The sequence below is a fragment of the Rattus rattus genome, chromosome 6 (genome assembly GCF_011064425.1).
Source record: "Rattus rattus isolate New Zealand chromosome 6, Rrattus_CSIRO_v1, whole genome shotgun sequence".
Lineage (NCBI taxonomy): Eukaryota > Metazoa > Chordata > Mammalia > Rodentia > Muridae > Rattus > Rattus rattus.
Genome location: NC_046159.1, coordinates 115,736,239 through 115,752,865, shown reverse-complemented (window position 1 = coordinate 115,752,865; position 16,627 = coordinate 115,736,239). Strand labels below are relative to the sequence as shown.

The 16,627-nt window shown below is 41.1% G+C and overlaps 1 protein-coding gene across 23 annotated transcripts in view; it reads right to left on the bottom strand.

Moving 5' to 3' along the window:
* Positions 1 to 16,627, bottom strand: part of Cadps2 (calcium dependent secretion activator 2) — a 525,569-nt gene that overhangs the window by 224,307 nt on the left and 284,635 nt on the right. For all 23 annotated transcript variants that reach the window (XM_032906883.1, XM_032906888.1, XM_032906885.1 and 20 more), the window contains exon 8: positions 227 to 366. In XM_032906883.1, the coding sequence (XP_032762774.1) occupies positions 227 to 366 (140 nt within the window). The remainder of the gene's footprint in view (positions 1 to 226; positions 367 to 16,627) is intronic.

The window sequence follows — 16,627 nt, the reverse complement described above, 5'->3', positions numbered from 1 at the left end:
TGTGATATCAACCCAATCAATAACCAACACCAACCATTGCTGACCCAGTTACATTAACTGGATACCCATTCATAGCCATGCTAATAGATATGCAATATAAACAACTTACTTAGGTCAGGTTTCTTTGTTTTTTTGAGAAAACGTCATGTGAATGTCTGATACCTTAGTTTCCCCCATAAAGAGATAGAGGTGATCGACGAGAGGGAAGAACATTTTAAGCACTTACCCACTGTGCTTCATGTGTGGTGGTTTATCCATGCGCACTGCCAATTTGATCTTTAAGTCCGAGTCCTGACTGTTCTTGGGTACTACCATTCGGTGTAATTCCGCTGACTTGGAGCTGTTAGAAGTTGGGTATAACACCACCTATCAGCAACAGAAAAGAAAACCTCTGAGTATCCACAGAGACCCCGGGAATTGGAACTAAAACCTTCTGTGTGCATTTTCCTATGAAAGGAATGTATTAATGCCCGAGTGTGTGTGATGGTCTGACGGGCTCCCCCCGCCATAGCGGGTGGGTTTTCCAAACAGATTTATTTGTTTTTTTTTTTTTTGACAAGTATGTGTTTTCGTATTATCACATAATGAGTGTTCTTTCTGTGTCACTTCATAATAAATTAATAGCACAACATGTGGCGTTTGAGCTGACAGTTAAAAACTACTTAATGGACACCTATAATTTCAACGTTACTCCAAATAACTCAGGGCACAGAAGTCCAGAAAGAAAAATTCTTTGAAATTACAGAAGCAAACACACACACAAAAAAGCAAAACCAATTATCGGAGCTGTACAAACGTGTCTTGCATTCTAATATCTTCGTTGTATTAGAGGAAGTCAAGTCAATTACAGGCGGAGAAGAGTGCTCATAGCATATTGTCACTTCTAGATTAGTACCAAACAAAGACCATCTTCCTGACTGCCTATTGTCAGAGTTATCAAGATGACATTATACCTGAAACAAAGGAATATGATAATCAAAGTGCTAAATTGACACGTGATAACACCTCTCTTTCCTAAGAAGTCTGCTCCTCTGATGTTGTATGTCTTATCAGGGAATTTGCCCCTTTCCCCTTCACACAATCTAGACTCCTTCTGAACACAGCTACAGCCAAGATTTACCCAGCATGCTGCCATACAAGGGCTATAGTCCGAAAGACAAAACAGACATGAGACACAGCACACCATGACCTAAGACTCGTCTATATCCTAAAGCATCAGGAAAAACGTATGAACCCGAAGTTTAGATATAAACTGAAAAATTATCATAAACATGGTCAGTCCGGTCAGTGAAAATATTTTCAAAGCAAGAACAAAGGGTAACGTTCGCCCTCCAAAGTTATATGTCTCTTAATCCTACATGTAAGTGGATGTACTCATGAAAAATCTACAAGCAAGACTTTTCTTTTTCTCTGGGAAACATAGCACAGCCATAAAATGTCTCAAATGATTCTCAGCTTGCCAGTTTCTAACGGCACATCCTGTACTGAGTCTTTGCTTGAGGCTATCCTAAAGGCCTTGTGAAATTTAGAATAACTACAGACTTCAGCGTACAAATGACAAACAAGGCGAGGCTAAAGGGTATTCTAAGACGTTTTCAGAATTATGACCACACTCTAAAATTCATCATTTCAACTGCTAGAAGAGCCAGGGAGATACTAAACAGTTTATTTTGAGTTAGAAATAAAAAAAAAAACAATGTGGGTAGATTTTGGTTCAAGACAGTAGACAAAGAAATACCGTAATCAAATAAACGGAGCTCTATGGATCAGAGGTTCAGGCAGGGCGTCATCTCAATATTCCAAGCAAGTCTGGAACGCTTTTCTACATTCCCACTCTCCCTTCCCTAAAACATTAACTTGGCATGCGTCACCTGCAAACTGTTTAATTCTTCCTTCTGTGTGTATAGAAAATGTCCCAATTTTGGATCACATTGTTTTGGGATGGGTCCTTCTGACTGGAGTCAGCAGAAGGATTTATTGTTCAGCTTGCTCTCCGGTGAGTGACTTTCGCTCCATTTGCGAGGAGGACAGCGAGAGGGAGGCCTGTGGGTGGCTTGGCAGCATCTGGAGGCTCAGGGTCTTTGATCCCAGAATGGCCAACACTGTTAACACAGCTTTCCCCCTACTGCTATTCTGTCCCTAGATCAAGCCGTCAGATACTGACCTATTTGTCACCATATGTTTGAATTGTTTGGTAAAACAAAAACAAACAAAAAAACCTAAAAAACCACCACCAACAACAAAAATTAAAATGCTGCTTGGGCCACATCCCCTTCATTCTGTGAAGCAAGATATCCTTTCCTCAATGATTGGCCTCAACTCCTTTGTCCTGAATAAACTGACCATAAGGCTGGGAACAGAGCTCAGCAGCAGAGAACCTGTCAATCATGGACAAAGCCTGTAATTTCATCCCTAGCTCCACAGAAGAGCAATGACTACAAAAGTAAGCACAGCTGGGAATGCTGGCCTGTGCCTACAGTACCAGCTTTCAGGAGGCAGAGGCAGGAAGACCATACCCAAGTCAGAGGCCAGCCAGGACCACACGGTCAATTTCAGGTCACCTAGCAAGGCCTTGCCTAAAGGAACAATACATAACCAATGCAAATAACCAAAACCACATAAATGACCACAAACAACAGGACTGCATTGTGACAGACAGTTCTGTTGTCATTCCATATCCCTATCCTATAGAGTTCCTGGCTTTTTGATTGCAAAGCCCAGACATGGCTTTTGTTTACCTGTACAAATGGTCAGTTAAAAGAATGATCATTGACCCATGTAAAGCTGGAGTCATATACATCAGAAATACATGTTCCTAAGAGAATTACCCTGGCAAATTGTCTCTGAACTGTTTTAACACTGGTCTGCAAAGAGTCCTTGTATTTCTGAATTGATTAAAAAGAGAGGTGTTCCTCGGGGGACCTTGGTCATGAATAGTAGCAAGGAAGAGATTCTCAAGGTGCAGAGCTCTGAGGGCCACACAGAAAATAGAGCAGAGTGGTTCTTTCCAGTCCACAGCACTGGTCGAACAAGAAGACGTGGCCACTTCCAGTAGAAGCAGTTTTCACAGAGTCTGCGGGCTGAATTTGATTACTATTCCTGGACAGGCACTTCTTATTTTTCATATTGCAAAGAGGAAACTGTGGCTCTCTTTTTTCACTCTCCTGGTAGAGAGGGAAGAGTAAAATGGGAAGAGAGGGTGTGGTAGCAGCATGGGCTTTTTCATGGCTTATTAGGCTTCCAAGAGCTGTAAGTAAACCCCTTGCAGATGTTGGACTAGAAGAAAGGAAGAGATAGGACTCTGCTATTTTCCCTGAGTGAAAGTGAATGTTTCCCATATGGGGCAGGTGGTGATGGTGATAATGGAGTTGTGTGGTAGCTAGAGCCTGAGCATGGTTGGTCTGGTAACTCCACTGGGATTCACGTATTCATTAGCAGACAACTACTGCTTGGGAATAGCTGGTCAGCAGAGGGCCATGCTTCCTGGCTTCCTTCGCCTCTCAGTGTTAAAGTTCTAGTTAATGACATGAGCAAAGAGTACTACATCTCTCTTTGAGGTAAGGGGATTATACTTTCTTTAATCACCAAGTGCAGAGGAACGGTGATGGCCACAGGAAGTGACAGGGATACAATAAGAGAAACTGAGTCCTGAATGACATCTGGAAGAAAGGCCAGCTCCTGTGTGAACACTGAAATGTGTTCCCTAGCTTGGTATATAGTATTTAGTAGTCTTATTTTAAATACTAGGACAGTGTTTTGCTTCATAAAACTTCCATTGTAAACACATGCTTAGAGAATTGCTTTTCATTATAAGTTAAGTCAAATTCAATAGTTCACTGGTTCAATATACGTAAGATACAGTCAAGTTCTATAGTTCATAAGTTAAGTCAAATTCAATAGTTTAATACACATGGGGGCATGTCTCATGTTGGTTATCATAATGACCAAATTATTTAACAGATATAAAAAATATACATTTTTCATATTCTAAATACATACTTAAATTCTAGTTCTGTACAAAACAATTAATTTTACTCAGAGGCATTTTTTGTTCTTTGCTATTTATTCCTTTTAACCTCTCTCTCTCTCTCTCTCTCTCTCTCTATCTATCTATATATATGGTATTTTTTGTGTGTTAGCTTCTAGGGTATTTTTTGCTGCTAACACTTTAAATGTCTTGTCAGTTAACATGACACAAATGTTATGGTGTTTTATCTTAAGGCAACTTATCTTCTCACAATAAATGGCAACCAGACTTGCAATTTTGTTCAAATTGTGATTAAGAACACAAGATTCTTTTGAAGCTTAAAGAAACTGTCAAATTTAATATACAAGATGAATGAAGATTTAAGATACAAATGTCATAAACATGTGTTGTAATGTACAGGACTCATAAGGATGCTCCTCCTAAGAGTCCACTAACATGGCCCTTCCAAACCTTTCTCTTCTATTCAGATAGCTTCATTAAAGACAGATCCAAGCCATGCTCATCTCTCAAAACTACCAATGAATGAAGAAAAGCTAGAAGGCAGAGGGGTTAGAAAAAGGATTCTTGTCATTTCCTAGCATTTCTTTGTAGCTACTTGTTTTATTTGGGAGTCTGAGAGAATATAAGACAGACAAAGCAGACACTGACAGATGAGAAGCACAGGTAGGCCTGTTGTAACTCAGCACTGGGGCCCGGGCAAAGGCGAATTGACATGTTGGAATTCTTACCAGGGCCATAGGGTCGTTCCTACAGTTCAGATGTTTGTGCTCTCTTGTTCTCTGGACCTAGCCTCAGCTTCTATGACTTCCTTCCTCCTCCATCTCTGCAGTGCTGGGATCACAGGCTTGCCCACTTCGAGCCATTCTGGAGACACTGAACATGTTACACAAACACTCTACCAAGTGAGCTTTATCTTGGGCCTCACCAGTTTTTAATCATTAGGTAGAGAGGACTTAGCAATTGAAGTTAGATGCCAAAGACGTAGGTGAAAATCAAGACTGTGGGGATGGAGAGTTGGTTCAGTGGGAGCATTTGCTATTCTTACAGAGGATATGGGCTTGGTTCCCAGCACCAAGAATGGTGACTCAGAAACAGCTGTAACTTCAGTTCCGGTGGACTACGCACCCTCTTCTGGACTTCGTGGGTCTCAAGAATACATGTCGTGTACACACATTCATGAAGGAAAACATACACATAAAAAGAACAAAGGAAATCAAGAATGTGACATACCACATTCTCTGGGGCAAATACGACCAGGGTTAGGAACTAGTGAATAGTAATTAGTGTCGAGTGGCTATCAGGAGGCCAAGTGCGGCCAGAAGCAAGCTGCCTCGCTGAGGAGAAGAGAAAGAGTGCCCAGAGTCACTGCAAAGCTCATGTGATGCCAGGCTGCAAAGGCTTTGGAGACAGATTATCTTTGAGGTCTGGAGAATGACTTCATTTAAGTCTTACGTGAGTAAGATCAGGCAAGTCAGAAACCACTATTTCTGCTAAAAAGATGCGGTTACAAAGACTGTGGCTGGGAACACAGCCAGCGAAGAAGGTTGAATAAGCAAGAGGAAGCTAGAATCTACTGATAGACCCCGAGGGAAGACTAGTGTTTTGCTCAGGAATCTAGCCTGTCCAATATCCTGTTTGTAAGATGCAAGCCAAAGACGTCTCTAGGAAAGGGAGTGACAGAATCCCATTCTTTCACTCTTGAATCAAGAAAAATTCCCCTTTCAAGCTCAATGTAACCCAGAGAGGATTCGTGTGCAGTCAAGTACTCTCATCTCCAGCGACACAGATTGGTGTTAAAAATGCATCTTTGAAGCAGACCCAGAAGGGACCACATTTGTTATCGACATTAGTCTCATTTAGGATCTGCTTAGTGTTTTCCTTACAGCAGGGATGCTTGAAACGAGGAGAGTCGAGCAGATGCCTGACGCGTCGTCTCTCCAGGTAAGCGGGGTCTACATAGCTAAGATTTTAGGTTCAATAGGCATTTTACGCTTCACTAAAGGTTCAGAATGGCTGATGCCTGCGAACCTTTCAAGTGCCTTGCTATGAGTTTAGGACCAGGATATACTGCGGAAGGACTACCTGAATTTCCACCAATTCATAAATATCACTTAGCAGATGTTAATTATGAACACACATTTTTCTCCAGCATTAGGGTTCCCATAGTGCAGAGTAGAAGGAACTGATGGTTTCACGGAGAAAAATCGGCATCCTATGTCAGTAACATTTTCCACTGTTTAATGACTCTGAGGCCACTTCGTTTAAATGATTTCTCCTTTGATTTAATGCCATTCCTTCCTGTTCTACTTCACTGAAACAAACACACCTGCTCGTTCTGCCCAATGCAGTGTTCTTCTGTATACCGTGAGATTAGCACCAAGTCTCTGTCAACGTTACTGCCTGTGGGCGAGCTTCGGGCTCTTCTCTTCTTTTTAAGGCTAGAAAGAATCCTGAAGGTCACAATGTGGGCCTGATCCAGCTCCTAAGCCCTCACCCAATGTGTACTTGGTGTATCAGGGACCTACACAGTTCCCTCCTCCAGTGCCAGTTCGTTCATTACCATTTTACAAGAAAACTTTTTAAAGGAGAACTTTTAAAAGGCGAAGTGTTTGGGCTTGGAGGGGCAATTCAACGGCAGAGCAGAGTTTTCGCCTGTCTAAGGCTCCAGTCCAATGCCCAGTACTGGCAACTTAGAAAGTAAATTAAAAGGGAGAGTGGCATTGTTCTAATTATATACTCTCTCTTGCCATCAGCTTGTCAAATAGTAGAAATGAAGAGCTTTGTTATTTCCACAATAGGACGTGGAGAGTTGGAGACAAGTAAGGAGTGGAAAACTATTCCCTGTTTTTTCCAATATACATGCACTGAAGGACAGTCTCCCGTGGGAATGGGCATTTGCAGGCATGCAGTGTGGGAGGACCATGTGTTGATGCAGGACGGGTCTTTAGTATACAGGATGATTAAGACTGTACCATTAGGTCATTTTATTTTTTCATTTTAACTGAAATTACATTTAAGGTGTATATAGTGATATTTTATATGTACATATTCATTCTCCCCCCCACACACACATAAAACTGCATACGACAGTAAGGCTAATAGGCATATCCATCTCTCCACATTATTACTTTTGTTATTTTAAAAATTCAAAACTAATAAATATGCACATCAGTGGAGTACCCAGTGGAACACTTTAAAAAGAAGGTGGTGCTGTTATCGGTAACAGCATGGATGGAGGGGAAGGTATTGTACTACATGAAATCAACCAAGTGGAGAAAGGCAAAAATCAGATGATCTCACTTATATCTAAATCTAAGTCCTGTTCATAGATAGAGGGTAGAAAGGGCTTCACTATGGATTAAGAAGGAAGGGAGGGGGCAGGACAGGTCAGGAAAGAACAGGACAGGACAGGAAAGGAAAGGTATTAGTTGTTCCAAGAAGAAGTAGTCTCCAACGGGGTTGGGGATTTAGCTCAGTGGTAGAGCGCTTGCCTAGCAAGCGCAAGGCCCTGGGTTCGGTCCCCAGCTCCGAAAAAAAGAAAAAAAAAAGTAGTCTCCAGAGATGAGCCCCGTACTTGGTTATCTAATAGCAATAGTCAGCCCTGAAGTCCTACATCTGCAAGCAACACTAAAAACACTGAACACCTTGTATTGATATATTTAGGCACACACACATATTATATGTGTGTGTGTGTGTGTGTGTGCGCACACACACACACGCACATGTTGTGGGTTAGAGGAAGAAAAGGGAAGGGGAAATGGTGTGATTATATTTTAATTTACAAAAGTGTATATAATGTTTAACTTTTACTATTTGTTTTTATTTTTTATTTTTTTGAAACAGGATCTCTCTCTATAGCTCTGGCTAATCTTGAAATCAGAGATCTGCCTGCCTTTGCAGATGTTCTGAGTGCTGGGATCAAAGGTGTGTGCCATCGTACCTAGTGAGTTAGACCCCTATTTGACTTGTCAAAGCCACTGTTAACCATGGTCCCTTCCACGTTCTATTGTAATAGTCAGCAATTAGGTTTTATAGTTGTTGTTTTAAGTATGGTTGTCCAAACACACACGCATAGAAAAATAAACACTAAAAAATTGCAAATCTAAAAGTAATACCATCGTCAACAACGTACATAAAACAAAAGACCTCACAGCTAGCATGGGAAACTGTTACATTTCCCTTTCTGGGAGGCAATATGAAGAACATTACCTTTGCTAAGGAGCCTGGGCCCTGCCCTCTAAACTGTTATGTTACACTGCAAAAGGAGCATTAAGGTTTCAAATATTAAGAGTTGTTTGTTAATTAGAAAAGTGTCCCATGTATCTAGGAGGGGTTCAAGTACTCGCCAAAGCAATTGTGCGCGTACCAGTGTGAAAAGATCAGTTCATGCTCAATTCCAAAAGTCATTCTCCATCTTCAGAGTTTTCTTCCAACAGGACCTCTCGCTAAATCTGAATCTCACGGATTGGCCTAGACTGGCTGGCCAGCACGGTCTAGGGAGGGTCTCACCTAACACCGCAGTGCTGGGATTTCATGCTCACGGCTCCATCAGCCTCTGGGTATAAAACTCAGGTCCTCATGCTTGCACAGCGAGAACGTACCAACCCGAGCGTCTCCTCAGTGTGTCATAAAGGGTTTTATATGTGAAGGGAAAGGGCTCACTTTTGGAGATGGGACATGGTAGAGGCTTGGTCATCCATTATCGGCTTTGGAAACGGAAGAAGGTCTAAACCAGAGGACACTGCAGCCTCCAGAAGCTAGAGAAGGAGAGGCACGGCACTCCCCGCTAACGGATGCAAACGCGATACCCTGATTCCAGCCCACAGAAGAGGATTTTGGATTTATTGCCTTTGTTATGATTTGTCTTTTTGTTGCAGTGATAAACACCTTGGCCAGAAAAAGCCAGCCTGGGGTAAAAGCAGGATTTACGTGGCTTATACTTCATCATCCCAATCTATCATTTAGCTCAGGGCAGGAACTCAAGCAAGAGTAGAGGCGGGAACCACAGAATAAAGGCGTTTACTGACTTCTCTCCGTGGCTCCCTCACTGCTCTCAATCCAGCATTGGTTGCTCAGTGGTCGTATCCCCACTGTGTGCAGAGCGCAGAAACATTAGTCATTGGCCAAAAAATGACCCACAGCTTTTCCTCAGGCCAATCTGCTAGAGGAAATGCCCCAGTGGAGGTCCCCATTTCTCAGACAACTCTGGCTTGTATCAAGTTGATCAAAAAACGTACCATCACAACCTGCAAACTTACAAGGTAAACAATGTATCTTGTTTAAAGCCTTGGCATTTCCCATAATTTGCTACAGCACAACAAGGAGCTAACAGACAGCGAAAGCTGAAATTTGACTGGGAACAGAAACCCTCCCTGATTTAAAGATACCTCTGTATGTAGATCTCTATCACTAGCTTCATCTGCTTACCTATGTGTTTATCCCTGTTGTAGTATTTTATTGGAAGAAACATTTAAACATAAAACACAGATGCACATGTGCCTGGGTGCGTTTATGGGACCACATATGTGTAGGGGCTGCGGAGGCCCACAAAGGGCTTCTTTGGAACTGGAGTTACAGGAAGTTGCAAGCCACTATGTAGCTGCTGAGAACTGAACCCAGGTCTGCTTGCTGCTCTTAGTTACTGAGGCAATTCTCCAGACCTGCCTGTCACGTTCTTAAAGGACTGGGCATGTACTAAATGTTTCAAATATACCACCTTTTCTCATTTTCAGTCATAATTGTAATTAAGGCAAAGATTTCAACTTTTATTGTAACAAATGCAGGCATTAAAAAAAATAAGCAGAAAAAGCAAGGGTCATCACATATATTTCTAACCAAATCCACGTCCCATACCCTCAAATAATCAAGGACTATTTCTTCTATTCAGAGCTTTTCTAAACATTCTGAAAGACATAATCAAGCTTGTCAGTTATTATGTTTTTTTTCATGGTTCAATTATGGATATTGGCCCCTTTTTTCATACATACATCATTTTTTACTGCCTGAAAAGTATTGATTTCGTACTTCTCTTTGGAAGAAATAATATATCCCATCACGGAGACATCTGTTTTAAAAGCAATCTAGGCAGGAAAGCATTCTGATTATTCTTGATCTATTCCCCTCAGCCATAAATTATGAATGGCCATGACCTTTGAATTTACTTACTGATCCGGTTTCTACCACGAACACCACATGAACAGCTTTATTATGCTTAAAAAAAAACCCCAGCCTGGTTATAATAATGCCTGTCATTTATAAGACCCTTTCAGAGTGCCCCAGAGTGCTTTATGAAATTTAAATTAATTTTCACTTTACCCTAAAAAGCTAGGCATTATCTTGTTATGTAAATAACTTGACACTGGAGTTAAATGGAGAGCTAAGGCAGGTTATTTCAAGACAATATAACACACTTTCAACTTCACATCTCCTTCTCGGTCTAACACATTATCCCTCTAATTATTTCATAAACATTGCATGAATGTGTTTAGCTTTGTTCTCACCATTTGGTGAGAGCAAATATTAAGTCTGATACGATTTCCTACAGCCAAGGTGATTGCTGTGTATCCGTAACTTGAGACTAAATGGAGGACGGTATTGTCTGAACATGGATCCTGCTGGCAGCATCCTTATAGTCAAGAGTGCAGGGGCATATATGGAGTGAAGCGTTGTGGGTTTGATTCATTTCGAGATTACATATCCCTGTCAGTATTTGTATTCAACGTCCACTCTCAAAGGGCTCAGAGAACTTTTATTTTCAGTTGAAGTCGATGCAGGGGTTAAAGGTCATGGCTCAAATATGCTAAAAGAAGACTAACGAGAACTTTAACAGTTTGCCATTTTAAAGGTAGGAGTAAGAAAGGAAAATGGAGGGGTTCATGGGTAAGTGAACTGGACAGATGTAAATCAGTATCAGATAACATGCTGAGAGAGAGGAGGAAAGGGAAGCGAGGCCCAGGGAAACAGGCACTGAGAGCAGGTAGAGAGAGGGGGGAGGAAGGGGGGGAGGGAGGGGGTGGGGAGGAGGGAAGAGAAGGAGAGGGAGGGAAGGGGAGGGAGGGACACACTTTATTTCTGACTCTTAAATTTACATAGGAAAGCGAACTAGCTGCAAATCCAGCTACACAGGTTTTACTAAGGCTCAATGCAGCCAAACTGGATGTTCTCCAGCCAAACTTCATGGAGGTAGAGTTGTCAAGTAAAAAAAAAAATCACATGCACTTTGTGTAAGATATGCTAGTTTCATATTAATTTAACAGGCATTTGGGGTCCTCTTGGTGAGAGAAATTAAGATTTATCGTGTTAGAAGCATTTCGGGTATACATGACTATTAACTGCAACCTTTGAGATACATAACACAGTACCAGAAGTTACTGGTCCTGCACAGCTTGAAAGCTGTGCTGTTTGACTTCTGTCTCTCCACTCAGTGCAAAATCGAGCTGCCATTCCATTCTGTCCCGCAAGTCTGGCTTTAGGCTCACACACCTAAAGGACAGGACGCTGTATTTGTCTCTCCGGTTTGCCACATTTCACGTACCATCATGTTTTCTAGAGTCATCCCTGTTGCTGAAAATGATAAAGATTTGCCCCTTTTTAGACTGAATAATATTCCATTGTAAATAAAAAACACTAAATAGCTGGGGAACTGAAAACCACAATGGACAATCATGTCGTATCTATTGTAATTGTTTTTTATACAGAGATAAGATCAGAGCCCTGCTCAGCCATTATCAGAGTTTTCTCTTGCACTGGATGGGAACTACCACAGAGGCCCACAGCTGAACAATATGTAGAGAGAGAGAGAGGGAGACTTTGAAACTCTCACTCCTCAGTGGTATGCCTTCATCAAACCCTGCCCCTCAGGGTAGACACTAATATGTCTTTGTATTTTTATCTTTCTTTGCACTGTAATATGCATAGTATCTTTATCTGGAAAAGGAAGTGCCTTGAAAAATGAGCTATGCATCCTGTTAACTTCAAATTGCACACACAAAACAAAGAGTTGAGGTTTGATCTGTTGCTCTGTATTGTAGTGCTGAATTCTTGTCCTTGTTGCCCCCAAGGATGAGGAGATTCTCACATAGACCCAAGTGACACTATGTAATCTTAACCCCCCCCAAGTTATCTCTGATTGGTGAGTAACGATGCCTATAGCTTGGTAGAAGAAAGATAGGCGAAGTTTTGTTTCCTGAGCTGGGGGTCTGAGGCAGGGACCACACTGGGAGAAGAAGGAGGATTGAGAAGACACATTGGGGTAGACGAATCATGAAAACATGGCCATAAGGAATGACCGGTTGGCATTAAGAGCTGCCCAGATAGAACATGGCAAGTTATAAGTCGGGTTATTGATGAGAATGTCGAGTCTAATAGCTTAGAGGGTAGATATCTATCCAGCTTTAAAGACTTATTAGAAATATAAAGGTTGTGTGTCTTTTATCTGGGAACTGAATGACCAAAGGCAGGGTAGAAAGTCCAGATTGAGATTACATATTACTGTAACAGAGAGCATCTGACCAAACACCTGGTCTTGATTCTTAAGCAGCTCCAGATTTAATATCTACCAATTATATAATAAGTGAAATAAACGATCACTGATTTTCTTAGATATAAAGCTGAACCTAAAACTTGAGTTTCATTTACTTAAATGGTATCTTCCACAGCTAATGTGGCCCTATTAAAACCATAAAAATGGAATCACCCAAAATGTTCTATCTCACCCTCATCCCACAGGTACCTAGGAAAGCCACTGGCTACTATGGCTAAGTTGGTTGCTGGTTTGTTGTTGCTTGTTTCTGTTTTGTGGTCCTAATTGATACAAAGAAATTAACTTCAGCCTTACCCATGTACACAATATATCACTGCCGTCTACTATTTCTTCCGAGAAATGATCCTGACTTTGTTCACAGAAACAGTGAAAAATTTAAAACCATAATATCCTAAGACTGTCCTGTACTCTAACATATTAAAAAGATATAAAATAATCATTAATGTAAACATACTTCACGATATAAAATAACCCCAAGTGATTAGAATCATGTCCTGTGTCCACATTAGTTCCTGACCAGTGTTGTTAGCACTGTCATTCTTTCACTTTCTCTTATTTCCTTAGTGGAGATCTTTGTCACCTTATGAGAATGTGACAAATAAACTCATCGAGGAAACACCGACTATGTAACTTATGGTGCCATTGTTCCTTCAAAGGCAACAGCATGTGTTTTTACAAACTAGACATAATTAACTTGAGCTAGAAACAGTGAAGAGGATACATCAGGAATACATTGTCGCTGCTCTGTCATGTCCTGCTTTTGCTTCTTGTTATGGGCACAGAGCCAGAAACTGGATTAAAGAAGCACAGAGATTGTGTGTGTGTGTGTGTGTGTGTGTGTGTGTGTGTGTGTCTGTGTGTCTGTGTGTGTCTGTGTGTGTCTGTGTGTATGTGTATATGTGTGTTATTTTTCAGTTTCAAAAAAATGATAGTGCATTCCAAAACAACAAAAATGAAAGGTCTGTGTCTTGCGAGCTGAGGTAGACAGATGAAATGTAACAGAATTTGCATTTCATTTTGGAGCAAATGATATAAATCCAATATCTAAGGCTGTCATCACCAAGTACTGGCTCTTTCAATAAAATTGGATATTAAACTTTGCTTTCAAAGTGAAGAAAATACCTATGATGGTGATTATACTAGCTGTTCTCTACTGCTTCCTGAATTCCTATACAGTGCTGGCCCCTTTAAAGTATTCTCACATGTATATTTTGTTTGTTTGAATTAAAAAGGCCTGAAATTATTTTTAAATCAATTTAACTGTGTGGTTATTTATTAAAAAGATCACAATGATTAATTACACGACCAACATTTAATATCTGTTCCCTGTAAGCTGAAGGAAGCTTTGGAATGACTCTATAGAAACCAGGCAATTGGAGGGTATTTTAAACTTTATGATCCAGTAAAGGTATGGGGCTTTCAACAATTCATGCTACTTTTGGGTTAACAAATAACTAAGGCTCTTAAATAGCAAAGGAGGAACTAATTATGAACAATACACCCACAGAAGAAGAGGGAATCAGGAAAGTAGACTGAACAGCACGATATTAGGCTTTGTATGACAATGTTGTCAACCCAGAGTCAGCTGCTTGGCTAGGCCATAATACTGTAGAGGAATTTTAGTCCTGCTATCTTGCTCTGATCCAGCAACGTAGCCGCTCTGATTGCATCTAAAGACCCCCTCAGTCTGTATGATCTGGCTGGAATGCAGACACACCACACACCTTTAATCTCTATCAATGGAAGTAAAGTTAATTTGAAGAAGAAAGTGACATATTTGAAAGTGACATCTAATGAGGAGGCAGACGATGGGACAAATCAGAGAAAGATTTGACAAAATGAGGAGATGCCCAGCTCTCAAGAACAGCATAGGAAGGAGAAGCTATTTAAAGGGGCGGGGGGTGTGGTTGGGGAAAGAGAGGGATAGAGAGAGAGGAGGGAGGGAGAGCGAGCGAGAACAGGAGCAAGCAGATGAGTTGAATGTCAGTGCAGTGCAGTGGAGTTGAGCCCCTGAAGAGTTCATGCAGGTCAGTGCAGGTCAGTAGAGACTGTTGATGCCAGAGAATAAGAAGCAGCCAGAAGATTAGAACAGATTGCTACAGTCAGTCTGAGGCCAAGCAGAGCAATTCAGTGAGAAGCTGAGAGAAGCCAGATTGAATCGGCTTGGAGAGGACTTTGAGCAACAACAGCTGAGTTGAACCAGACAGCAGAGTTCAGAAAGAACTAGAAAGGGGGAGTTTATTCAGTAGCAAGCCTCGGCGACTATAGTAATGACTGATAAGTAAAAGTTACTCTTCCATAATATAGTCGTTCATCAAATCTTCAAACAAAACCTACAGAGTCTCTGATAAGTCCCAGGAGAGACTACTTGGATGCTCAAGAAAGCAAACAAAAGAAACACTTCAAGGAAAAGACAAGTAAAAGCTAAATATCATTGGGAAATTAAGATTGTATAAAGTTTTTGAAATACGACAGTTTGTTTCCATGGCATAATCAATGCTACAAGGCTATTTTCTTTTAATAATACTTAAAATGCATCTGAAATCAACATTTACTATTTCCACATTGCAGTTATTATTGATAAACCAAGCACAGTCACTGACATTTTCACATATTGCATACGAACTCTTCAAGAAATAATACAGACAGGTGCAAATAAGGGAGAAAAGGAAACTTATCAAATAAAGGCTTAATTCCAAGACTAACTGCAAAACATGTATCTAAGAGATGCATAAAATTCCAGCTTCTTGGCAATTGTGAGGCTTACTTTTAAAAACACGCTCTGAATCTGCTGCACTGAAGAGGAAAACAGACACTGATCCAAATGCTTCCCAGTCGCATGGGACAAAGGAAATCGTATGTAATGCACAAGACACACCAAAGCTGTGAACACAGTCCAACAGCTTGTGATGGCTTGTGCCTGCTAGACCAAGGCGCTAGGACCGAAAGTTCAAGGCCAGCCTGGGATATTCAGCTATACAGAGAAATGCTTTGTGATAATCATAAAACTAAAAATTTCTGTGAATCTTCCATTTTTTTCCTGTACTCAAGCAAGGCACTTGGCAAATTCTTTGCATTTAATATTTATCTGTAATATAATATTCATGTGATATTTAATATAAAACACTCAATGGAGTCTGCATTGCCAAGAAGTAGATGGGAAGACGTCATCATACAGGTGAGGTCGGTACAGGATAGAACGAGGCCTGTCACTGGACAAGAAGGAAGGATGGGTGGGAGAAAAGTTTGAAGGAAGAGGAGGAGACGAATGGAAGACAGAAGGAGACTGCAGGGTAGCTGCCGCTGACGAGAGAACACGGAGGCTGATGTTAAGATTCCACTCTGTACCTTTACAGGTTGTTATGAATATTCTTAAGGGATGGATATGTATAGGGCTCTGTATGTTAGGTGGGCAATTAAATCTCATCAATTGGATCAGAGGTTGTTGTGTGTTCTTTCTTGTGGTGAATTAAGTTTAAGAGAGTATATGGAGGCTGGGACACTGGGCCGCCACAGAGTTGGGATGTGTTTCTGGCATGGAAACCTGCCTTGGGAACTGGATGGGTAGAGAGTTGGCTGCCAGGCTCAAAGAGAGGCCTTCGGCTGTGTGATATGGGATAGAGCAGGGTGGGCGAGACGCTTTACTGACTGAGATTAAGCTATCTATCAGATATCTTGGGGCACTGTGGTGCTGGACCTAGTGGGGGATAAAAGACAGCATTTTATTTTTTATAGTTTTACAACAACAGATACTATTGTAATTTTTTTTTTTATCCATCAGTGTAAGGTAAGCCTTACTTTCCAAAAATTTCAGGAAAAATACACCGTGTAATGAGCTATATACTTTGTGGTATCCTAACTCACTGGCCATTTACTGGCTACCACACACATTCATAATTGTTTCCTTAGAAAAATCCTGGTTTTGCCTCCAGGTATCCCCATCACACTCAGCAAAGAGTTGGACATCAACTCAGATGAAAAATGTCCATATGCCGTTTCTACTTCCAGAAATAGGTATTTGCATATGGCGTCCACAAACAAAGTCTGGATGTCGAGCCGCTGCCAAATAAGAGAACCTTCAACTGAAGAGTGTCACC